A 26882-nucleotide genomic window follows, 5' to 3' on the forward strand; every position below is an offset into this window, starting at 1 on the left:
TCAGCATCACAGTACTTTGGTTTGGATGACCTTTCAACCAGCGTATCAGTCACATCGTCTATAAAAAGTATCCATAAATTAGTACACATACATGCAACAGTTTTTTTATATACAGCTGACAGATGGCTTTCATTCAAGAAAAGGTATTGAAATTAGGATGTTTCAATGAAAAGTTTAAATAATAACACTTATATTGGTTTTTTTTTACACTTGATGATGAGGAGGAGGATGAATGAATAAACAATCCATATTCAGCATGAGAGCATGTTAATACAATATGATATAAACTTTCCTTTGTACTGAAAAACATGCTGAGCTGTATTTCTAATGTGCTAGTTCACAAGGTAACAATCCATCGAATGACATGTCATCCTACCTAGTCAAATTATTTGGACTCTTACCATACTATGTTCTTATTCCTTAATGCAGCCTGCTTAGCAGTGAAACAAAATATTCCAATTCTAAAGCCTCATAATACTGTATGATTTATTGTGACAAGGTTTATCAAGTGGTTTTCACTTTTAGTTGGTTTAATAAAGGTCAGATTCAATTGATATAAAGAAGAACAATAATGTCAAGTATTTGTATCAAATGGTGTAGTCTACCAATAGATCAATTTCAACAAATTTCAAAACAGCTGTATCACCAGTTAAATATTATATATCCTACCATATTGATTCCCTATAACAGAACACATTCCTTTAATTTGGTCCACGTCACATTCTCCCGCCATTTCTGTGGACAGCTGCAGTAGGTCATTAGTTCTGGGGATTTCATGGAGGAACAATATCCTGTCAAAAGGCTCTCGTTTCTCTTCACTCTATAAATTAATTCAAGTAATAAAATATAATCCTTAAAGATACGGTAAAAATTGACATTTTTATTTTAGTAATTTGGTAATGTACTACCATGTGATCGTGATATCTGTTTAGAAACTTCACATTTTTTTTTAAATTAGTATCTTTTATTTTTGTACTTTCTCCTTTTTATCTTTTAATACTTGTGTGTTTATGACATAAATATATACCTCATAGAAAGTGAGAGAGCTTCTTTTACTAATCCTGGAACATTGTATAATTCACCATCTGATTTCTGTAGATCATTGCCCTTCATACCATCAAACATCCCACATAAACCTTTAGTATTGTCAAGGTCATTTACTGACCCCTGAACCCAAACATTCAAATATGGTGATTTGATTTCTGTTTCTATGAGAACAGTGATGATGGTTCCAGTTGGTAACATAACCTTGAACATCTTTCCATCAACTGCCCGATAAATATCTGTTCCTTTCTCATCATTGCTTTTCGAAAATCTTAACAAGTAGTGGCCATTTATGTTCTGGCTCTTTTTTAGGGCCACATACGTCAATGACAGCAACCCCAGCACCAGATCTGATAGCTACAGCACAAACTCTGGATCCTTTACCACCAACACTTCTGTAGAATGCTTGTACCTGTTGATTAAAAATAGCTTTTCAGACCATGAAAAATAAATACAAATAGATATGTGCCAATATCAACTGAAATGCACTGGCAGAAAAAAGGGGTCAGGCTTTGCATGAAATATCTATTTTCTATTGGCATATTCAAAACTAATGCATTTTCACGTTCTATCATTTTTACCCCAAAAAAAAAATTTTTTTCTCCTCTTCCCTCAAAAAAATCCTATCAAGTGTTACAATTTTGTCAAATTTAATTCATTAGAGTTTCATCTATACAATATTATTATAGGGTTACATACATTTTTTTTAAAGATTATGAATATTTGTATAACATAAAATCATCTTGATTACTTTACCTCATAAGGTTTAGAAGTATGCTTGTACAGAGTAAACTCTCCTTCCCAAAAGTGGTCAAATCGTCTACAATACATTAAACAATTTAAATTAATGGTTCATCATAAAATGTGCTCAAAACAATAACCATTACAATAGATTTCCTAATATAAGTTAATTGCACACTGTAGAACATATTTTTATTCATTTTTATAAATTTCGATTTTTTTTTGTGACTGCATGATTCAAATTACATTCACATTTTAAATGTGACATTTTTGAGAACTATATTACCACTACAAGTTGTATTGTAGCATTTTTCCCTTATATAACAACATAACATTACTTTCAATCATTACATCAAATTGTTTTTATTCATTTTCATACTTAACTTGACACATAATGTACTGTATACAACTTACGTTCCATCAAAAGTTGTAATGTGTCCCACTGTAACAGATTCACAGAATGAAACCAAGTCTTTATCTTTCACAGTTACCTGAAATTTTAAGTATGAAAGAATGTTTTTTTTTAATAAAATTAATAAATCTAAAAGTGCTTATCAATAATGAGGATGATAAAGAGATAACAATTTTTACTTTTCTATATTTCTTTCCACTTTACATGTTACAATTATAATATACTTTACAATGATAAAGTCACTCACTCAGAAGAATTTTTTTAAATATTATTTTTATGTACCTCTACTGTAAAGAATGAATGTTCATCTGAATCAACAAAATCAGATTCAACTTTTCCAGAAAATTCTACTTTTCTCATCTGCTCTCCATCCATTAAGTTATCAATCTTAGCTTTAACAGGAACTTCAAATTCTTCTTTCCAATTCTCATTGGTTATCATAATGTCACATGACTTTTTGTCAGTTTCTGGTTTGATCACTAACTGTGAAGATTTTCCACTGACACAGAAATCACCATACCGGTCAGTGACTGTTGAAACAGATAGTTTGATGTTACATTTGTCCTTGTTGTCATTGATACTGCAGAAAAAGCTAGGTGGCGCCATGGGTTGGAATTTAACTTCTACACTGCTGTTTCCTTCTTCTACAGTAATCATCTTATCAGAAGTTATCTATTCAAATATGAAAAATTATATTAATGACATTCAAGCTATTCTTTAGTTTTGTGTTGTTGTAGCACTGATCTACCTTTTAATAGCTAAATATAAAGCTTAAACAAATTTGAATGCTCAATAGTGAATTTGTGAGGTGTCCAGCTATTTCAATGGACTTACTTTATAATGATTTATTTTTGGATGCTGGTGTTTTAATTATCTCACTCTCATGTATTAATAAGAGCAAGAATTATAAAACTGGTCAAAATTACAATGCAAGTCATTGAAAATGCATTCTGAACTGGTTTTGTTTTTACCTCAAACTGTTTTTAGTGCTGAAAATTATGAATTCTATTCACTTTCTGTTGCCACCTGCTATAAGAACATATCTAATACTAACCTTGACATCAGCTACGATCTCATTACTTTGTCTGAAGGCTCCAGTTGTTGTATTACATCTATCTTGTATACAGGTTATCACTCCCACAGTGTAACTAAAATTATATTTTTGTAATAAAATTAAACATATAGCATTCATCTTTGTACCATCATATTTTAACAGCTCAATTTTTTGTAATTGGTACCTCATTCCTTGTAAAATGTACATAAATCCTTTTTAATAACAAGTGAGATTTCATGTCTGAATGTGCGGAGGCCAATAGTTTCCAATTTGAATCTGATAAATGAACTTCCCAAGTTGACCTGGGTCATTAGGAAAACGCATCTTAGGACATTGTGATATGACAATAATTGATTTGTGATGTCAAATTTTTTGGAGGAAAAAGCATCAATTGGAAGATCATGTAAACAAGACATATAATGGAAAATAACTATACATGTTTGTATTTGTATTTTACAGGGATATAAGGGACTACTTATGTCTTATAAAGGCACTGTTTGATGAAATTAAGTAAAATGCTGTTCACTTAAGGGTTTTTTCAATGAATGCTAAATTAAGAGGATGAAAGGCTGGAAGTTTACACTGAAACATTTTATTAATATTCATTTGATATGAAAATGAGTAAACTGCTATAGAACAGCAGTAACTCTGAATTAAATTCAGTACCTACCTTTGTACCAAAGGCCAAATCAACAACATGCTTCCTATCCAGGAATACTTTGATTTCTTCTGTCATTTCATTGTGTATTTCAGTTGCTATGACAACCGAGTCCTTGACCCAGTAAACATGATATTCTATACTGTCGTTGGTATTCTGGATGGTAGAGAATTCACAAGACAATGTCAAGTTTCCATCGGCAGGTAGACTGCTTACTTCAACTTCTGGATTCTTAGGTATGACTGGGTAGTCTCCATCTATTTGGTAGAATTAAAAAAAAATATTGATTAAAACTATTTTTTTAAACATGATAAAATCTGCCAGACTTGCACTAAACTCAGTATATTTAAAATAACCTGCATAAGCTAACAACCTGAACTTTTTAAACCGCACTTAATCTCTTCTTACATGATATGGCTTTAAAATTGACTTGTATTGATAATATGTTAAATAATATCCAGTAAATTAACTGATACATAAATTTATACATTATAACTTTATCTTTTATATTAATTCCTGTTAGAAATTAAATTCAACTTTTAAACTTTATTTGAAACTTATGCACCTAAAATATACTCTTACCTTTATCACAAGTCCAGTCTTCATAGATAAAACCAGGGTACGACACAAACTTGTCTTTATAATCAGCTGCAACAGATTTGGACAGATAACAAATACCCAGGGCTGGTATGAATTCATATGATTTACAGATAAAGTGTGTTTCTTGTAGACACAACCTCCGACACTGTGTGTTATAGGTCACACTAGAGATCTCCTTGTCATTATGTTCTAGGAGAGAGAATCCTGAATACCTCGTCCAGGTAAGCCCCCTCTTGCCACATGGATCTGAAAATAAAATATTTGTAAATAGTCAATTCATAAAAATACTGAACTCTGAGGAAAATTCATAACAGAAAGTCCATAAATGGAAAAATCGAAAGCTCAAACACATCAAATGAATGGACAACAGCTGTCATATTCCTTACTTGGTGCTGGGATTTTCTAAAATAAAGTAACATTTTCTATAGATTGTTTTCAATCTAGCTGGGATTTTTTTGGTTTTTATTGTTGTCTAAAATAATGTCTTATATTGTAAGATCTTGTAATATAGCCTTTGAAAGCTTATTTAATGGAAATATAACATCTTCCTCATCTTTGTATATGTTAACACACACAATGTTTACAAACTTTCTACTGTACTAAAAAGCCTAACTGAAAAACAGACCAAGATGAATTAAAGTTATTCAATAATGCCTTGAAATTGGTCTTTGATAAAAACTCTTTCTTACCATTAACACATAGCCATTCCGAGTGGTCTGAGTTAGTGATGTCTGAAATCAATATATTTTACTTACCATTTACACATAGCCATTCAGAGTGGTCAGAGTTAGTGTTGTCTGTGAGTTCTGCAGAGGCTGAGAAATCATCCCCACTAAATAATGAACAGTTCTGTGTAACCTTGTCAAGGTCATATCCATCACACATAGGAGCCTCTCTCTGAGCCATACAAGCATCCTGACAGTTGGTGATGTCATTGTCACTCATTAATTCTAATATTTGTTCTCCCATCACAGCTTTGTTTTGTTGTGTATACCATGCAATGTCAAGTATGCCGCAAGAATCTGATAAAAAAAACAGAATTAAGGTAAAAAAACAGAATGTTTACAAATTCTTTAGATGATTTAAAAGAGGTACCTACACAGACAGACACAATTCATTCATAAAATTGTTTCAAGGTGGTTTAACTAATATAGCTTTATAATTTCAGTAAAACTTGAATTCTCTGTAAAATAAGGAAGTTCAACCAACTCCTTATAACATAAGTAATATGACGAGTGCCACATGTGGAGCAGGATCATCTTACCCTTCCGGAGCATCTGAGATCACCCCAAGTTTTGTGTGGGGTTAGTGTTGCTGATTCTTTAGTTTTCTATGTTGTGTCATGTGTACTATTGTTTTTCTGTTTGTCTTTTTCATTTTTAACCTCCCGGCATTGTCAGTTTATTTTCGATTAATGAGTTTGACTGTCCCTCTGGTATCTTTAGCCTCTCTCTTAAAAACCTTCTCAGAAGTTTCTTAACTATTATTTCACTGGATGTATCGTTATATGAGAAAGTTGGAATATTAGATTAAAACTTAACCTTTTTGAGACAGTCCATATAATTGTGGAGACATCAATTTCCTGACATAAAACTGTATGACAAAATATCCATAAACATTTAATTATGCTGTCAATTGATATCTTAAGATATTAATCTACCTTTAGCTTCCTGCCATTGTGTGTAGTTAACTGTTGGGTCACAATACTGATGAATATCACTAGGGTTGAACTCTCCTGGCTCATAGCATATATTGTCAATCAAACAAGCTGTTGTCTATAATACACATAAAATATATATGTCAAACAATTTTGTTATGCACACTGCAGAAACATTTTATTATATAAACCTTGATGAAAAAATATATTCAATGGCTATAATAAATGTTTTAAATAATAGGCACCTCCTTCAAACAATTCATCACCAGCATTGCATCAATCGTTGTTCATACCAATATTTTTTTCTAATTCAGAGTTATAAAAAATAACATTGTTGCAAATATTAAAACATGCATTTAAAATTGGACAAGTTATTTTCAAAGTACAATATGCACTAGCTATAGGTTCCCTTTTTGGTAAACTTGTATAATGGGAATGTTTAAGATCTGCATTAATAAATGTTCAAGATAATTTTTTGATTTGTTCTGCTTCTGGTCAGCAATGCAATTTTCCATTTTATATTTTGATGGACCTTTTTCCACTTTTCTTCATGCAATTATTCAACTTATACAATAGTATACATGCTGGTTAGTAACAATGATAATCATATATAAATACAAGGTGATTTTATCTCAATCTTTTGTCTGGCATAAATATATGCCATATTTGCAAATTGTATATTATTTGCAAATTGTATATATAATAAAGCATGCTTTTAATGTGATATAAGCCATTTCATATATACTACAGTGATATTAAACCTTGGTTGTGAGGTCCTTATTGCATGAGCAGGCTTCAAAAGCAGCCATTTTATCATATACATGTATATCTGGTGTATTTATAAATCCTCATAATACTTAAAAAAATACACTCGTTGGTTTCCTCAACAATCATTAATCTTAACATGCAGTCTCAGTTATTATATATAAACAAATTGAAAAGCTTTTTCATTTTGTGTCACAAATTATTGCTTATAACATAATGTACAACATATAAATTGTTGCCATGCAGATTATACGTATGTGTGCATACATTTACCTGGATATCAGACTACAAATAAGAAAGGTTGTGTTTATTACAACTTCAATTAGTTCAAAGTCAATCTTCAATAGATTTGTGTATAATGAATCTCTAGATATATGTATTGAAAAAAAAATCTTATATATTTAGGATCTGATGTAGATTTACTAAAACAAGTGTAACTGTGAGCTACTGCTCACTGATGATACCCCCGCTGCAAGTGGATAATGTCAATAGTGTAAAAATATGTAAGTGTTCGGTAAACAGGAAATTTTCAAGTGATGAATCTGAAAATGCATCACACGGTATAGCTGACTTATATAAACCCTGAAACCAAATTTCAGAAATCCTGGCATTGTAGTTCCTGAGAAAAATGCGACGAAATTTTCAACTTGGTCATCATGTGTAAAATGATACAAGTGTTCGGTAAACAGGAAGTTGTCGAGTGATGAATCTGAAAATGCATCACACGGTATAGCTGACTTATATTAACCCTGAAACCAAATTTCAGAAATCCTGGCATTGCAGTTCCTGAGAAAAATGTGACGAAAATTTTCAACTTGGTCATCACGTGTAGAATGATACAAGTGTTCGGTAAACAGGAAGTTGTTGAGTGATGAATCTGTAAATGCATCAAACAGTATAGCTGACTTATATAAACCCTGTAACCAAATTTCAGAAATCCTGGCATTGTAGTTCACTGAGAAAAATGCGACAAAAATATTCATGGGACAGACGGACGGACGGACAGACGGACAGACAGAGGTCAAACAATATACCCCCCTTTTGAAAGCGGGGGTATAACTATAACAAATTGTTGAATCAGGCTACCCAAAATTTGATGATCTAGCTTATAGACTCTGTGAAATTTGCCTTTCTGAATCTTAAGTACTATTGGTAGCTTTCTTTAGTATTCACTTTTGAAAACATTACCTATTAAAGGTAATGTTGAGTAACTTTAAATTCAGAGGTCGTAACAACAACAGAATGCATCTAAAAGATAATTAACCATATATTTGATAATTTCTCAAAGATAATTTTCAAACCAGAATTAATGTTTAGGGTTCTAAAAAGCATATTTCAACTAATTAATAATTTCACAGTATGTTTTTTAACGATTATCTAAAGAACAAAATAATTCAATCTTGTTATTAAAATAAGCACAAAAATAACGATAAGGTTTAGTATTATCCAAATGTAAAAATATTTATAAATATATGTATGACCTATACCTGCCATTTTCCTTCATTCAAACGTTGTGTTTAAATTACTTTAGTAAAAATCTATACATTTCTATTGTGATTTAAAAATCAATTGTGTAAAAGAAATAAAAGTACATTTGATTAAAACTTGAAGTGACTAAAACAAATCATTATACAATACATCAATATAAGTGTAAGGAAAAAATGTCAACAAAATAGCTTTAATAAAAAAATGATCCTACCTTTTCTGTGCATGTAAGTGCTGATACATCACACGTGTAGCATAGAGAATCATATACAAGATAGTTAGAAACGTCACTTAAGATTGTGCCAGTATTATTGTTACTGATTTGGACTTGATAACTTCCCCTGGATGGTGGTGTACATTCCAATTCATTGTATGTTATAAATGTAGCATTCACCCTGACAGAACTGCCAATAGGCTGAAATGTTACTCCAGATTGCTGAAACAAAACAAACAAAATGGTGGATATTCAGCTATGTAATAAAAAATACTTTAATTTTGTCTCTACACAATATTTTCTAGACAACAAAGTCTTACTCTCTTCACATCAAAACAAATGTAAAATATGCCCTTGTTGGATGAGTTGACTAAGTAGATCATCTACACGGCACTGACCAATAAACTGCTGATGTCAATGCAAAGGTTGTGAGTTCAAACACAACTTGTGTTGTTACATTCAATCTTATTTAAATTGATTAGGATTTCAATATCCTTACAGAAGGTAAGTGGTTCTCACCAGGTTTTCTGGCTTTCTCCACCACTGGCCGCCTTGATATAGTTGAAATTGGTTTTACACACCAACAGTCAATCAATCAAAAGGTGTAATTAGACTAAACTTCATTTGTAGCTTAACTTCTATTTTACGAGTTGTTATATATGAATAACAGAGTAAATTTCCATAATCTAAAAAATATATGGAACGAAACCTGACATTGTTTACTTTAGTTCTTTATCTACATATACCTACCTCAAGTATAGTAAAGTAACAACTAAGTGATTCCACATCTAGTGTTTGTTCTGTAAATAGGACAACATCTTCACATGTACTGGTCCTAAGGTCACACAAACCATCACCATCAATAAATAAGATAGCTGGTTTTTCTGCTTCCTCAACATTACAATCCAATCCTAGACGTCCAGTGTTACAATTACAACTGCCTAAAATATACCATTCAACCAATAAATAACCAAAACTAACCATTCAAAATTTAGATATTCAATTAACCCTTGTCTTGCGGGGGCCATAATATTATGGCCGTACCCAGACCATGGTTATTTCGCATCAATGGCGCACCATACATTTGGAGGTCATCATAATGCCATTTAAATCGTAGTGTGGGAATGTTTCCTCAATCTGACACTATTGATTGACATATTTCTGACTTTTAATATTCATTTTGAGCTCAAATACGAACTTCAGAAATTGAAATCAAACAAAATTGAGTTTTTAAGAGGGGTTGTCTTACCTTGGAGGTCTGAAACACGGAGTTATGAGGACTGAAACCTTGACAAATACTGTTAACACAAAGGCATATAATGACTGATCGTGTTTCTTATCAAAATATGCCATGGAAACGACTACTTTCGGTTGCAAGTCCAGTTAAAGGTCAAAATCGGTAAAAATCGGAAATTTTTCAAATTTTAGTGCAAAAGACCTTCTTTAGACTGATGAACCCAGATCAGTTTCACTCCGACCTAACAACTGTTGTGATAAACATGTTCACTGGGGTCCACTTTACATGTAAACTACAGTTGGATGCATCTATTAGCATCTCTCTGACTTCCAGGTCGAGAAAAAGAACGGAAAAATGTCAAAATTGACGCTTTTTGCCGACGAGGACCAACTTTGGGGCAAATTCCCATCTACCCATAATAAAAAATAAAAGAGTTGTATCAAATAATTAAAATATGGAGAAGATGTTCTAAGTTGCAAAACTTGTGTCTAATCCTATTGTCAATGTTTTTGGACAATAAAATATGTTTAAACTATCAACTGCCATAAATTTGACTTTAATTAGTTTCAAAATACAACAGATAGGACAAAAGCTAGTCAAAAAGTAAAATAACGAAATTACTGAACTCTGACGAAAATTCAAAATGGAAAGTCCCTAATCAAATTGCAAAATCAAAAGCTCAAACACATCAAAGGAATATACCAGTCATTCATTAACATACCTTCTACACAAGTCCCAGCATTGCCACATTCAGCCAGACATAATTGGCCTAAGATTTCATCTGGTGGACCAGGATTAGGACCGGTACCATTAGTCCATGTACTCATGTTAAATGGGAGAAGTATCTGGGCTTGCTGTTTCATATTTTCTATTACAGTTTGTGTCCATAAACTTGAATCTGTAATCTAAATTTTATATATCCAGCATTATAATTAGGTGTTATTTTTAAAGCCATACTTTTGTTACTAGTTTTATGAAATTTAGTTTTTAGTTAATAATCAGGTTATTTTTTCCTTTTTCATTTGAATAGTTGAATGTTTTGTCTTTTAAAGCTTAATGTAGGTTTTTCTCATTGTTAAAGGCTATATGGTGACCTGCAGTTGTTTACATCTACTTCATCAGGTCTTTGTCTGATCATTATTCAATTTGCAATTATACCAGGTCTTTTTATTCTTATATCATAATCTCCAAAGTAGTTTTCAAAAGTGCAACATGTAAGCTATTAAAGCTAAAATATATTAATGTTTCTGTATACTGTGGATTCATTTATTTTCATGGGTATCAATTTTCGTGGATTTAGGAAAAATTCTATTTTTCGTGGATATTAGATTCTGTGGTTTTTCTTTTATAGTCAGCATATTTTTATATGTAACATTTGTAAATCGTTGAACACTTAAATTCATGGTTTCACTGTAACATTGACATCCATGAGAATTGATTTCCACAAATAATAATGAAATACAGTACTTTATTATAAAGGGTATTTTGGAACTGTATAAGTCTTTATATTGTTACCTGAATGTCCTCTACACAGTTTTCAAAAGCTCTTGCCAATTAACACCTGGAGTATTCTTCATAAGGCTGAAGGTGTTTTCTAGCTCTATAACCTTACATTGGTATATGGCTTGTTCTTCACTGTAACCACCATCTGAGGGCCAATTTGGTATCTAAAATAAAAACGTACTTAATATATTTTTAATTTGTATTTCAAATTGTATTCAATAAATGATAATGTCAGTTGAGTTACTGTTCTATAAAATAGAAACATTTTCTGTTAAGCATAAACCATTCCGCAAGGCTATTCTAAACCATGAAATTTTTGCATTTTGATAAAAGAACGTAATTATAATTTTGCTATGGAAAAGGTCGTTTAATCATATAAAAGCTTTCATCTAATTTTGATCAATTTCCATGCAGTTTTGACAAAGTGTTTGATGTTTAAACAAGAATGTGTCCAAAGTACATGAATGCCCCATCCGCACTATCATTTTCTCTGTTCAATGGACCGTGAAAATGTGGAAAAATCTCTAATTTGGCATTAAAATTAGAAAGATCATATCACAGGGAACATGTGTACTAAGTTTCAAGTTGATTAGACTTCAACTTCATCAAAAACTACCTCGACCAAAAACTTTAACCTGAAGCGGGACAGATGAACGGAATAACGAACGGATGAACAAATGGACAAACAGACGGACGCACAGACCAGAAGACATAATGCCCATAAATGGGGCATAAAAAATAATTTAACCTCAGACTGAACCTAAAATATGGATGCAACTAACTACCACAGATAGTACAAAAAAAGAATAGCGATAATACTTTAAACAGTAACAAGGCAACTTACCGGTTCATTAAAAGTTGAATCATATTCAAAGGGAGGGAACTGGAACTGTCCTACATCCTCCGTACACTTGGTGGGAAATAATGACTTGCTGACTAACTGACTAGTAATGTCAATACCACCTACAACATACAAGGAAACACCATTTTATTTAGTATAATCAAAATATCCCATCGTTTGTACTTTTATACTAGTACAATCCTTTTCAATCAATTGTACTAATTATACATTTGTCAGATACATTATTCTCATATTTCATAATGCCTATCATGCCTATGGACAATTGGTATTTCGTTGAACATTTAAATTCATGGTTCACCGATACCTGCGAAATCCACGAAAGTAAGTATCCAATGAAAAAAACACAGTAAATCACTTCCCATAAAGATAATGTAGATTAATATATTTGATTCCTTATTTTGATCTCTACAAACAAACATAAATTTAAAATATTAGCATAATTCATATGTTACCATCTGTTTCAAATGGGCAGATAACTCTATCTAACTGTTCCCCACACGTCTGAGATTCTTTACAGAAGCAGTACGATTCTGGAGTCAAATCCTCATCAGTACCAGATGGACATTCTCCTGTGTACAGGGATTTGGATGGATCAACCCTAAAATACATAATTAATATAAAATGAAATACAATATATTCAGATCTCATAAACATGTTTAACCCCGCTGCATTTTTGCGCCTGTCCCAAATCAGGAGCCTCTGGCCTTTGTTAGTCTTGTATTTTTTACTTTTAGTTTCTTGTGTACAATTAGAAATTAGTATGGCGTTCATTAACACTGAACTAGTATATATTTGTTAAGGGGCCAGCTGAAGGACGCCTCCGGGTGCGGGAATGTCTCGCTACATTGAGGACCTGTAAGTGACCTACTGCTGTTGTTTTCTCTATGGTCGGGTTGTTGTCTCTTTGACACATTCCCCATTTCCATTCTCAATTTTATTTTCATGGATTTCATACAAAGATATGGAAGATACTAAGGGGAATTTCAAAACTTGTAAATTGAGAGAAACTAACAACACCATGGCAAAAAAAATGTCATAATTGTAAAACTTAATAAACTGAAATATATTTGATAAGTCTATCAAAATTCTAGCATTAATGTTTTTCTTTATATAAAAACTCTTTCTTGTATCACAACAACTTAAATCCAAAATATTAACAAAAATCTATGTATTCCCTGACCATGTCATCATATTGATTGATTAATATAAAGATTTTATAATAAAACTCATACTGATATTGTTTTTATTTTTACCTCCAGCTTAAAGAGAAACTGTCTGCTCTGGTGTTTATTATTTGGCTCATTGTGCCATCAGGTGACATTATATCATCCATTTGATTCTCATTAAAACTTCCACACAAACCTGAAATAATGACATATAGGTCAAATCATTTCAAGATCAATAGACGTATTTACACTTGTATGCAAATTTGTCCGCCATTACGTAAAATCACACAGGTTCCCGTAAACTTTGACATCATAATTTAAGTTATTTGACGTCACAATTTAAAAGTGATTGTTGCTTGACGTCAAAAGGTGATTCAGAGTAGATCTAAGGTCATTCGGAGGCAAGATTCAGCTAAATACCAAAAGTGTAAATACTCTGATATGGTGCAAAGTAGACATTGCAGAAAAGAGTTTATGCTAAGTGTAGAATAAACTTCATTACATTAAAACTCAGCATTATACAATTAATAATACTCAATCCTAAAAATAAAACCATATTATTTTATACCTTCAGTCTGTCCATAATCAGCAGCAGAGGCCTTGATCCATACATTCAGTAAATTATAGCTGGGAACAGCACTCCTCATAATGGTAACCGTTGTACCAGTAGGAAACACAGCCTTTAATAATAAGACAATTGTAAAATGGAAATATCATATTTTTATAATATTGTCATTTAAGATGAAATCAAGTTTCTGTAAAAGACTTTATCTTTAATCTAATTTGTTTAAATTTTGGCATGAAGCAGGCGATGCATAAGTCAACTCTTTCTGCTATTCTGCACTTAAAAAAAATAATACATATGTTAGTCTAACAAATTTAAACTCTTGCAACAATCAATTATTTCTGTTTTACAAGTGTTTACCTTGATTGTTCGACCTTCATAGTATCTGTAAATCTTAAATCCAGGGTGAAGGTCACCATTTCTGAAAAGCTTGACTCTGATTGGATAAGTTGATTCGGTTGTTACATCCTGGGGTCCACATTTATCTACTAGGAGAACATCGTCAAAGATTTTGACTGCTACAGCGCAATTACAGGAAGCCCCGCCGGTACATTGACGATACAATGCATGAACTGAGTAGGGTAACTTTTTATGTTTGTATAAAACAAATTCTCCAGTACGGTAATTGTTGAAGAATCTAAAAAGACATAAGAAATACATGGATAGCTGGAGTGGAAAAGGAAAAGAAAAAGGTAAAATATAACATATCTTTGAAAGTAAAAAATAATCCTTGTTTTCAAAATTCCAATAGGGAACATACTTTTTATAATTGTATAAATAAACCAATTTTTCAAGACGTTTCGGCCATTGGCCTTCTTCAGTTCTTTATTTTTCCTCTCAACTACATGGCTGACATTTTGTTTTCAATCATTGAAAAGATGTTATAGATAAACGTCCTTGGAAACATCATGACGTCATAATACTTTAACGTCATAATATATAGTAAAAAATAAAACAAATAAACAATTAAACTGTAATATGTACATGCACATGTTTAAAAGGAAATTCTATGAACAGGTGCTCATTTTACAAAAAATTCATAAAATCATTAAAAATCTTTCTAAAATCAATTTTTAAATTCCTATTCCTAAAAGGTCCATAGATTTTTTCAGTGTATAAAATTTAACTGGTTACAGAATTTCAATTTTCAGATGTAGAATAATTCAACTAATTTATCAACTGACATATATATTCTCAAAATACATACACTCCATCAAAAGTGGTAATATGTGGATCATTGACTGATATACATAAAGCTCTTCTGTCTCTGTCAATAACATTCAACTGAAAAATAAGACAAACACTATAATACAAAAAAACAAGAATGTGTCCATAGTACACAGATTCCCCACTCGCACTATAATTTTCCATGTTCAGTGGACCGTGAAATTGGGGTCAAAACTTTAATTTGGAATTAAAATTAGAACAATCATATCATAGGGAACATGTGTACTAAGTTTCAAGTAGTTGTGACTTTAACTTCATCAAAAACTACCTTGACCAAAAACTTTAACCTGAACTTCGCACTTTCATTTTCTATGTTCAGTTGACCAAGAAATTGGGGTCAAAACTATAATTTGGCATTAAAATTAGAAAGATCATATCATGGGGAACATGTGTACTAAGTTTTAAGTGGATTGGACTTCAACTTCATCAAAAACTACCTTGACCAAAAACTTTAACCTGAAGTGGGACGAACGAAAGGACGAAGGAACGAACGAACGAACGGACGAACGAAGGCACAGACCAGAAAACATAATGCCCCTCTACTATCGTAGGTGGGGCATAAAAATTTGTTTTATTCTGACACTTAAGATTAAAAGTTAAAGCACTAAATGTCAACATAAAGATTTTTTGTGAACGATTAAAACATTTTTTAAATTTAAAACATAAAAGTTTGTATTGAGAAAATGTCTTATAAGACTATCAACAAATTCTATGTAAAGTTTGAGTATTTTAATGATTTCTATGCATACTTGAAGTCTAACAATTCTGGAAATTCTTGTAGTAATTTTTATTAAAACTTTATTTTACAATAAATAGTTCTATTATTTTGAACTTACTTTCATAGATTTTTTGGTGACATTGCCCATTTCAACTGCATCGTTCACCATATAATCTACAAAAACTTGTAAATCTCTCTCATGGTCATCATCAAATTTGTTGTCAATAGTTGCTTTCAATTTCAGCATGTACTTGGCATCTTTCCAGTTGTCATTGGTTACTGTGACATCACAGACTGGTTCCTTGTTGTCCATTTTTACTATCTGTGATGTGACTTGCTCTATCATATTATCACTTGGACATTTCAGTTCATCACTGACTGATGGCTGTATGGTTTTTATTTTGAATGAACAATTGTTGGGGGATAGAGAGTCCTTGGTCCCTACACAAGACATATGGAGGGGCTGTTACTTCAATCATCAGTTCTTTTGCGTCTTCTCCCTCCGGTAAAATCTAGGGTATCGGGAGCATTTATCTGTAATGATTAAATGTTAATACAAAAATAAAGAGATGTGGTATAATTGCCAATGAGACAACTCTACACAAGGGTTCATTTGTAGTGAGTATAAGCAATTATAGGCTACCGTAGGGCCTTGACAATGAGAAAAATCAAGATCACACATTTGGCAATAAAAGGCCTTAACAGAAAAAGTCTTTTGTCTTCTGACAATTCAAATAACAACATTTTAGATGTATATAAAATATTCATAAACATTTCCTATGAAATTTCAAGATACATGTATAAATAAAATGTTAAAAAGCAAAGATTTTTCAATTCCTATAGCATTTTTATGACTCATTGGTACAAGAACAAGTACCTCTTAAGGATGTTGGCTCCTCCATTTTTTGATTGTTTGCCAGATTTTCAGATCCTCTGGTTTTATCCATGTATTGTCATTATAAAATTTTGCCCACTAACCGCTACTTTTCTTTTCATAATTTTATTACATAAAGTTTAAAAAGCCATATTTCAAAATTTTATAAAATTCTTGTTATTTTTTCATAGTTTTTGAAACAAATAAGGTGCCAATGTTAAATATATGAAAAAACTAGAGAGAATTATTTCCCGCCAAATTTTCAATGGCTTATATCTCGAAAATGAGCACACCGTCTACTTTTTGAGTTTCTTTATTAATATGCTTTCAATTCACAAGTCTTTTAAAAAGCTTGTTTTTTTTAACAGAGTAGCGAACATCCTTAACTAGTCAGAACAGTTTCATAGTAATAATTATAGAACACTGTCACAATTCAATTGTTCTTCTTATACAATCAGATTTTAATACTAATTGGTAAGATCACTTTCAAAACACACACAGCCCTGGTGTTTCCATGTAAGACAATGACTACCTAATCATTTACACTTTTATCAATATATGCACATGTTGGGTTGCTGTCTTATTTGATGTATACCCTACATCTCCTCTTATCTGAAAGAAGTAATAATTTCAAGTCCGCTACCTTGATAGTAGCTGTGTACATATCTGATGACATGAATTTTCCTCTCTGGTTGTCACAGTTATCTGCCAAGCAAACACTCACTCCACATTCAACCTAAAATAATCAGAAAATAATATATTGTAAATTTAATTTATAATGAATGAATTTCATTGGATCCTTAATACTGAAAATAAATTGAGAATCATGATGTACAAATGGAATAAAGATGATGCCCTTGCTTGCAAATACTATTACAATTGACACAACAAGAGAACTGTAAAAAAAAAGGATGCCATTCAGTAAATGAAGGTTGCTGATTTGAGAAACCATGACCATTTATCAAAATTAATTCTAAGGGCTGACTGTGAATTAACAATATGTTAAATATAAAGATTATGCTTTCAAAGTGTTACAATGTAATTTCTCTTGGAAATTATTAATTGAAGAAATAAACCTACTGTTGATCCATCCATCATTTGATTGGCTAGTTCTTGGTCTAAATAGAAGTCTGTGTAGTTGACCGCTGGTGCTGTGACTGATAGGTATTCTCCGTCAACCTTCCACAGTACACTGTACAGTAGGGCCATGTCACTTGTTATCTCAACAAATCCACATCTAAAGCTGTCATTACCAGGTCCATAAAACATTGGTTCTACGTGTATACCTGTGGCAGCGGGGATCTCTGGTCCAGTCTCTTGCCCTATAATTACAATAAATATTTACACCCATTCTTACACTTTTATATTTAATGTTTACATGTTAAAAAAAGCACTTGTTAGATGGTTAGTTTCATTAAAGTCAATCTTAAAAATCTTATGATTACAATGAAAATATTAGTTTGAATTAAAGTTATCAGAAAAATATTTTAGTACAAATACAATTAGTTTATAGAATAATGTTACAAACACTAACAAAAATATAAAATAAAAATTATTTTTTAGTTATTTTAACTTTACCAATGAGTGCAATATGAATATATAAAGTGATTATTAATAAATGTTATATATATATAATATCATAAATTAATATAAATATGAACTGTGGGTACATATATTTAATAAATTGAATAAAAATATACTCATAACAAAGTATTGTGATATAAAAATACTAGATTTCTCTTGCATATATATAATGACAACCAGTAATGTCAAAATAAGTAGGGTTGTGTTATGGTCTTCAAATCCAGGACTTTGAAAGATGGCCTTGCAAGCCAATACTTGAAATACTACTTGTAACAGTACTATACATTTACCACAATATGATATATTATATTAACCTCAATAAGGGGGGGGGGGGTGGGGGGGCTAGTCTCTGCTCAAACCCCTAAATCTGCCTCTAAGATCAAATCAGATGACACTCAGCATTCAAAATTGTCCAAAAGGTGTGATTAAGAAAAGGGAAAATAAGTAGACCATGTCTAAAGTGATACAATAAATGATTTGAATTGTAAAGCAAAAATCTGAATTAAAAGCAAATTTTGTCCCTAAGATATATAACTGTGTCATTTAACGACCAGTACAATGGTGACATGTTACCTGTAACATTCATGCTTCTATTATTGTTTTCACCTGTAAATATTGTGGATAAAAGAAATTTGGGGGAATGTCATTGAAACTGTAACTTACATCAGATAACCATACAAAACAATTAAAATGTAAAACTTATTAAGTGAAACATTGATTCAAAAATTAACAAAATTTATGAAAAGTTATGTGACAGTATTTTTTCATTTAATATTTTTTTTTGGAAATCTTTATTTACAATGGTGAACTTAAAATGAAATCTTACTAATTACATAAATACTGTAAATAGTTTCAATATGAAGTAATTTGAGTTATTTCCCTTGGAAGCCATATGAGAGGTGTGTCTGGATACTTTTTTGACACACCAAATTGAAATATGGTACAAGAAAGTCTGAGAAAAGATCCATAAAAAGGACCACATTAGATTGTGTTGGTGAATTACACAAGCCAGAAAGAAATAATCTTGTTAAGAAAAGCCTTATCCAAGATTAACAAGTTGAATTTGGCTTTACTAAGGAATCTGTACAAGTTGACCTCCAACATGAAAATCAAATAGAAGTAACACTTGCTAAAACTGAATCAATTAAGAAACATATTTTGTAAAAGCTTGAAATCTTATGACACTCAATACACATTCGATTTGAGAATGAACTTTTTAGAACTTAAATTTACATTACTAAAGAAAAGTATAGCTAAGCATCCCCTAAGAATCATATATTTGCATCAGTATATATCAATGACCCAATTGTGATTTGTTTACCTGTTGCGTTAGAAGCTAGATTATAGATTTTGCCTGTAAAATGAATTAATGTTAACAACCTTTAGTAATGCAGCGCATTATAGCATCATAAATAATTGATCTGCTCAGAGGTCATCCTTATCTTTATACAAGAAACAGTAATGTTTATTTTTAATCCAAATGCTTCAATCCTAAGAAAAATTTAAACATAGACAATACAATATTTTTTTAATATCATATTTTAAGCCTTGATTGTTTCATGTTTTCAATTCAATTTTGCTAACTTGTAAAAATATTTGAATAAGCTCCCGCCACAACAAAGCCTTTTTGTGCTAAGCCAGCGTAACGTAACGCAAACACCAATCAATTCCATTTTTATCAAAAATGTTTCTTTCCAATGGCTTTTAGCAAATCCTTGATGTGGTTAGCTCATAGTGACTTAAAAATAAGCTATATTACCTTCTACACAGGTGTAATAATTGTATTCCCAGTCTGCATAGTAACCAAACATTCCAGAATCTTCAGCAACTTTCTTCAGACTACCGTCCGCTAATATACAGATTCCGGACATGGCATCAAACTTGATGGCCATGCAATCGGTCATTCTTTCACATAATTGTTGACATCTTTTCATTGTCCATACATCATATAATACATCTAAGTGAGTGTCATTGGAGAAATATCCTTGGTAACTGTCCATCTTTGACCACTTAACATCTTGACCTGGGCAGGCTTCTGAAGTAATATTCATCATAATTGAATAAACATGTGTTTAATTTATAAAAGCTAGATTTACTGACTTTCAAAACCATTTTGAGATATATCAAGATAAAAACAGGTTTCCTCAAAATGATTTACCTAAATAATCTAACATTAGTGTGTTTTATTTTCCAGAGATTGAATATCAAATTAAAACAACCAAATTTAAAAACCTATATTTCTTATCAATAAATATGGTGACCAGCTGTATTTTTAAATTTTCCAATCGATTCAATTTTCTTTGTAAGTAATTTAATTAGAACATTTCCAGCATCCAACAACAATAAACTTATAAGCTTTAAAACATTAGCAAAAGTCCTACCATTGTCACAGGTCCATTCACCGAAGGTCCAATTAGAGTTAACAGTCTGATTAGCATGATAAGATCCAGCATTTACTGTACTGTATTTCGACAACAAACATTCCTTTGTATCGCCATTATAATCGTAAGATCTACACACAAAATCAGCCTGTGTTTCACACATGTTCTGGCAATCTTGGTTAGTTGAAGCATTGAGTAGTTTGGAGTCGTGGAAGAGAAGAGCACTTGAAGAGGTCTTACTCCAATTGATGGTGGAGGAAGGAAAACACTGATCTATAACAATAGTAGGCAACATGGTTATATTTCAAAATGTCTTATTTACAACTAAATGTCTAGCAAATAATATGTCTAGTCTTTAAATTCAATTTATGCAAGATTACATGGCATATAATAGTATACAAGAGTTTTTATGTGGTACTCACATAAGTACCAGGCCAAGAAAATGGTTCCTTATATCAAATTGTTGCAGATAATAGCCATTCAAGCTTAGCTTTTGATAAAAGTAACCCTTCATTTGAAGTTTAATCACATATTAGATGTGCACCAGACAACAACAAAAATGTGATGGCAGATCATTATTTTGGATTGAACAACATTTTTAACCTCCACAGTTGCATGAGGCAAAGATAATTACAAGATAAAAAAAAAATTATATGACTGTCTTCTCTGCAACCAATCAGACTCTATGGATACCTATTTAATATTTACCTTTCCACTAACATCTGACCATACAGAAGAATTAGTTGATAGACAGCCCGTAGATGGTTGTCAGGCTTACGGTCACCAACATTGTAACATTTACCATTTATATAGCATACACTATCCTGAAAAATAACATAAGAAGTGTTTAAACAAAAAACTGAGAAACTGAAAAAAGGCTTATGGTTGATTTATAATTCTATTCTGATGTCATCAAAACATATTTTAGGGAATCTTCTATTGCATAGTGAAATTTATGATTTTGATGTTCATTCTTTATAAAAATCAAAATCATATTTTGGCAGGTCACAAGGACCACCCTGTCTGGCACAAGTCTGATTTTTTTTTCATAAGCATGTACCATTTGAGAAAATAAACATAAGTTATAACTATATTTGGCCACTATCAATCTTTTATTTTTCATTTGCTTTGTAATTAATATGGCTGTGTTGCTTAAGATACAATCTTATAATCAGGGTTTAAGCTAGGATTTTGAGGGCTTTAGTCACTTTTGCGCACTATAATTTTTTTGTGTAACAGCAATGATTTAGTATTTAACGTTTTTAATCAGGGTCTATAAATAATCATAGGAATACTATCACGCATGCGTAGCACACAGTACAGGAAGCACCTGTTTTAACTCGTGAAGACTTCTTTGCAAAGTTTTGAATAAAGTTCTATATTTTAAATGGAAATTGTCGAAAGTTTTTGATGGCAATTTATATTAATCATGAGGGAAAATGTGTTAGAATACCGAATCTACGACAAAAGAACTTCAAATTGTGATCGTTTGAGAAATATTGAAATTCAAATGCGAACTGTCCGGGGTAACAATTCTAATCAAATGACGAAACTAAACTCTGGTTGTTGAAATGCCAACTGACTGATTTTCCTGGGGAATTAATTTTGATGGTCAATTATGAGGTTTATTCATAATTTACGGATTAGTGAGCCATCTGATGAGCGAATTAGTTGTAATCACAACTTGAAACACCTGTTGAAAATGTTTAATTACCTGGGGGTCATAAACTTGTCACAAACATACAGACAGTAGATTTACAGTATTTTAATGCGAAAGTATTTTTACACTTTCAAAATTTAAGTGACGAAATTGATTTGAAATACTTTCGTCAATGTGAAAACACTTTTGTAAATTACGAAAGTGACGAGCGCTAGCAAAATCACTGTTATAATAGTTCATGTCGCCTACACAATTTTTGTAATTAAGGTTTTTAAAGCTCCCTCTACTGGGTAATGTACAGAGTTCCCTACCTTTAGTTTACAGCTAACAGGATTGGTGCTACAGTTGTAACAAGCAGGGTTGTAACTTATTGTAACCATGGGTTCAGCTACATTTTCAGTACTGTTGACATTGCTGACAGTGACCTCGTAGCTCCCCTCTGGTGGGTAATGTTAAGGTCACCATACTACTACTGACAAACATGACCTCTACTTCAGACCAAGGTTGATGATACATTATATCCTGATTCTTCAACCTAAAATTCAGAAAATAATAACCATCTGCTAGAAATATATTACTTGAGCAAAGTCTTTTTAGATATAAAACTAATAAAGATATAGGATTGCTAGATAGATAGAAACCTAAACTCCAATAAAATATGTGGAATTATCAATTATTTGAAGTATTGGTGTTTTTCGATTTTTATGACAATGACATTCTGTTTTATTTATATTCTCATATGTCATTATTGTTGTTTTTCATTAAAAAAACATTTCAATTAATTCATCATTTCTGTACATGATTTTATCGGACACATCAACAGGGAGAATTTCTCGTCAGCTTGGACTTAAAAATCTTTTTATATTCATATGAATTACAAATTTATCAATTAATATTCAAGCATTTATTTCTTTAAACCAAGAAAAAAAAAATTTATTAGCCAATACATACCATTATTTCTCTTATATAACCTTTGAACATGTCACTGTTTACAAAATTATAACCCAGAACATTGACCATCATATTATCATTCTCCTCCAACTCATTATATAGGTCTTTATCAAGGGAGGTAATCATTGCAGGAACACTGGCATTTACACTGCAGTCGAAATTAATAAAACCTTCTGCCACATTTACAAACACCTAAAAGACAATAGAAGAGTAAATATTCTTTATCAATAATATAGTCAAAATATGTACAGTAAATACTTTAAAGATGTTCCCAGCTATTTCAAAATAACAAGCCATTTTAAAAGACTGACATACATTGAAGAAGAATATAAATGAAGGAACTAAATACCCCAAAAAATGAATCAAAGCGCTGTAAGCGCTGAAGGCAGTTAACCTAAAAACCAAGGCAAACCTAATATTATGAAAACTGTGGCAATGTTGCTTCAACATTAAGGATGAAACACATAAATCTAAATGATTGTAATAGGTGGAACAACAGTAAATGATTTTAAGTGATTAAATGGTAGAACTAAATTCATGCAAGTAGTAAATCAGTTTACTTAATTTTTTTCTAGATATTTTAAAACATAGCATTTTAAATATTTTACGCAACTTTATCATTTTTTCAAAGGGATATCTATCACATACCATTATCACACTGGCCATTACTGCTACAATCAAAGGGACATAATGACACTTCAGTTACTGCTACAGACATGTTCTTAAGTAACTGGTATCTACACCTCTGTTCTAAGTCTTCATCTATTATGGAACCATACATAGGCATTCCAGAAAACTGAAACAAAACAAACATTTTTAAAGTCAATATGAAGATATAAATGTTAGTTGACTCAAGATTTTGTTATGCTATTTTTACACATTATTTTTTTTTTTTAATTTGTCTGTAAAAATTTCTGGTGTTCAATTTTAAACATTTCGAACAAACAATATTCATGTTTTCTCTCATTTCTGTAGGATTGAATTGTGGATATTAAATTAATCCAAATCACTCAGACACAAAGTCAATCTGTTTACCTTTATATTGTGAACACAGTTATCAATGTCTTCTGTCATGTAACCTATAAAACTTCCACATTCTTTGATGACACGATCAGTCTGATTCTTACAGTATGACATGGCTATCTCTTCTGTCCACACACCTTGCCAAGTCGCAGCCTATATCAAATATCATTAAAAATCAATTAAATTGCAGTTTAAAACAATGTTAGTAGACTAAGTATTACGGTTTCTTCCTCGACAGGTACTCAGATTTTTTTAATTCCTTTATTCTTAATCCTTCCTTAGCTGAAGTACATTCAGACATCTTCAATTATCATTAGCTCATTATATATTCAAAACATTCTAAATTTTAAGGTTCACATTTTTGGGTGTAAGTGTCCCCAGTGGTAAATCGACGAAAGCCTTTTGGACATGCCCAGTTGATGTTGTGTGATGTTTGTTCAGCAACCACCTGTCAGTTATTGGTGATTAATTATTTCTGCCATATGAGACAACACATCTTGCAGGAGAACAACTTTTAACTTTTGACATCTTTTTTTCAAAGGTAATACCTATTTTGTTCTTTTCAATGAATGGAACTTAATCATTATATTTACTTATATAAAACACAAACAAATGCTATACCTTGTCAATAGTTGTGTCACAATCTTTGAAGACACCTGGGGTAGGTATGGTAGAGTCTGGATCACAGTACTGTGGGAACATACTCATTGTCCTCAAATAATCTGTTTTTATCCATACCTATACATAATATGTTCAAGCATTGTCATTATTAACCATCTAATATTAATCTTTTGAAAACTGATATTTGAGTTTTTTATCAGTATATAAATTATTTGAGAACCTTTGCTTCTAGCACTTGAAAGAAAAAGCCTGTTACTGACATCCAATTTATTAGAATTGTTATCTAAACCATAAATGTTATTAATGGGCAATTTATTTCTTACAAAAAACAATGAAGACTCATTAACAAAATGTGATTGATATTCAGAAATAATACTATGTCAGTATTTTATAGATAAACTCAATGACACAATATTAAAAGGATCTCAAGAGTAGAAATATGTTAAATGTTATATCATTTCATGGGTTAATTACCAGCTACCTGAAATTGGCATGGCTTTTTTTTATAATTTTCATCACACTCCACATCCTTCAAAACTTCCCTCACAAGCAATGGCAAATTCAATTGTTTAAAAGTTATTTAATTTATTAGACTAACACCCACTGAGAATCTACCAAACTTATACAGTATTTACCTCTACTAAAATCTTTAGCTATCCCACAAGTCCTCACTTCTCCATAGTAACCACAATCTGCAGTTGTAGTAGAACAATCACATACATTCATGTCTGTTGCCATAGACATAGCGGGCATGCCTGGACACTTTCCAAGATAAATGGAATCTTCTGACTGGACCCTAAATTTATTGATCAAATAATTTATCAACTGTTCAGGTGAAAGTCAATACATGAAAGTGGTTTAAAGTTTTTCAAGTCAAACATTTTTGAAGTTATCAGAAAAAGTTGGTGTACCCAATATAAAGATGATGAATATATAAAAGAAAAGAAGAAAACTTTCATTTACTCTTTTGCATAAAGATAACTTTGTACCCTGCAGATTAAAGTGGACAAATTTAAATGTAAACTGTAACAAAATTCAAACTATCTGTAACTGAAGAAGTCTTCAGTTAAAAAAACTGTCATTAAAGTCCTTACCTCCAAGAAGTAACGAAGTCATCTACATATCTACCACTAGCTTGGCTAACGTTACCATTCATCATCATGAAATCATTGGTAGCATTGTTGTCATATGTACCACATAAACCTGTAAAACAAATACAAATCTGTTTAAATCCATTGTAAGCATATTGTCTACCATAAATTAAGAAATAATGTTTTCCCTGTTTTTAATATACTAATGTATGAGAAAAAATATACTAATGTTTGAGAAAAAATGAAAAACTGCACCTTTTTGAAATTTTAATAATCAATCTATCTTGAATTTGTGTCGCTTTACAACTGCAATATCAGATGAACACAAAAATTAATGAATATACAGTATGTCGAAAATAATTCAAAATGAAAATATTGTCACTAATTCATCTCAATTTGAAAAGAAATTTAAAAAAAGATTGTTTTAGGTTTCAAAAATTCAATTTATCAGTTTAATTCCAAAAAATACAACATAAGCCAAGAGATTTTCTGTATTTACCCATTGTCATGTCCATGTCCATCAAAGAAGGATAAAACCAGACACTAAGGTATCCATTGGAACTTGTCTTAACTGCCAGTTCACTTCCTGATGGTAAATAGATCTGGGGAAAAGTGCATCAATTGTATGTAAGTATGAGTTCAATAATAAATTAAAAGTATCTGTAAACAAACTTCTTACTAAATCAACTGTTTAAAATTTATTTTGAAATGTACTTCCCATGACAGTATCATGCAATTGCAATATGTTTATTTATTCTCCAATGTGTTCACAGTAATATCTAAATCAAG

General features: G+C 31.3%; 3 protein-coding genes across 3 annotated transcripts; all 3 read right to left on the reverse strand.

Moving 5' to 3' along the window:
• Positions 1-1297: 1297 nt before the first annotated feature.
• On the reverse strand, positions 1298-16362 carry LOC139505986 (uncharacterized). The gene is made up of 21 exons (XM_071295300.1): positions 16027-16362; positions 15171-15247; positions 14324-14600; positions 13967-14078; positions 13486-13594; positions 12685-12830; positions 12215-12333; positions 11427-11534; positions 10589-10772; positions 9381-9571; positions 8631-8852; positions 7205-7216; positions 6170-6284; positions 5265-5531; positions 4492-4755; positions 3922-4166; positions 3252-3389; positions 2480-2869; positions 2200-2276; positions 1801-1864; positions 1298-1456 (listed from the first exon to the last, which is right to left on the reverse strand). The coding sequence occupies exons 1-21, from the start codon at positions 16360-16362 to the stop codon at positions 1298-1300; spliced, it is 3612 nt and encodes a 1203-aa protein (XP_071151401.1).
• A 17-nt stretch (positions 16363-16379) lies between these two features.
• On the reverse strand, positions 16380-21042 carry LOC139505987 (uncharacterized). The gene is made up of 7 exons (XM_071295301.1): positions 20748-21042; positions 20126-20401; positions 19688-19720; positions 18940-18972; positions 17863-18104; positions 17426-17518; positions 16380-16442 (listed from the first exon to the last, which is right to left on the reverse strand). Exons 1-7 carry the CDS (start codon positions 21040-21042, stop codon positions 16380-16382), a joined length of 1035 nt encoding a protein of 344 aa, XP_071151402.1.
• A 2956-nt stretch (positions 21043-23998) lies between these two features.
• On the reverse strand, positions 23999-26695 carry LOC139505988 (uncharacterized; the record flags this gene model as incomplete). The annotated part of the gene is made up of 6 exons (XM_071295302.1): positions 23999-24154; positions 24394-24534; positions 25003-25119; positions 25618-25798; positions 26097-26205; positions 26593-26695. Coding segments are annotated over 6 exons (807 nt in total), but the record flags the coding sequence as incomplete, so codon positions are not given.
• Positions 26696-26882: the final 187 nt, after the last annotated feature.

The sequence above is a fragment of the Mytilus edulis genome, unplaced genomic scaffold (assembly GCF_963676685.1).
Source record: "Mytilus edulis unplaced genomic scaffold, xbMytEdul2.2 SCAFFOLD_1207, whole genome shotgun sequence".
In the NCBI taxonomy this organism is placed as follows: Eukaryota; Metazoa; Mollusca; class Bivalvia; order Mytilida; family Mytilidae; genus Mytilus; species Mytilus edulis.

What these genes read in the sequence shown, in the direction of transcription:
- LOC139505986 (XM_071295300.1), bottom strand. Translation starts at nt 16,362, where the DNA reads ATGTCTTGTGTAGGGACCAAGGACTCTCTATCCCCCAACAATTGTTCA. An exon ending in ATGAAGGTCGAACAATCAAG is followed by an intron (nt 14,079 to 14,323) that starts GTAAACACTTGT and finishes TTATTATTAAAG; the next exon opens with GCTGTGTTTCCTACTGGTAC. An exon ending in AGACTGGACTTGTGATAAAG is followed by an intron (nt 4,167 to 4,491) that starts GTAAGAGTATAT and finishes TCTACCAAATAG; the next exon opens with ATGGAGACTACCCAGTCATA.
- LOC139505987 (XM_071295301.1), bottom strand. Translation starts at nt 21,042, where the DNA reads ATGTTGCCTACTATTGTTATAGATCAGTGTTTTCCTTCCTCCACCATC. An exon ending in AAATGATGGATGGATCAACA is followed by an intron (nt 17,519 to 17,862) that starts GTAGGTTTATTT and finishes TGATTATTTTAG; the next exon opens with GTTGAATGTGGAGTGAGTGT. An exon ending in TGTACACAGCTACTATCAAG is followed by an intron (nt 16,443 to 17,425) that starts GTAGCGGACTTG and finishes TAATCATTACAG; the next exon opens with ATAAATGCTCCCGATACCCT.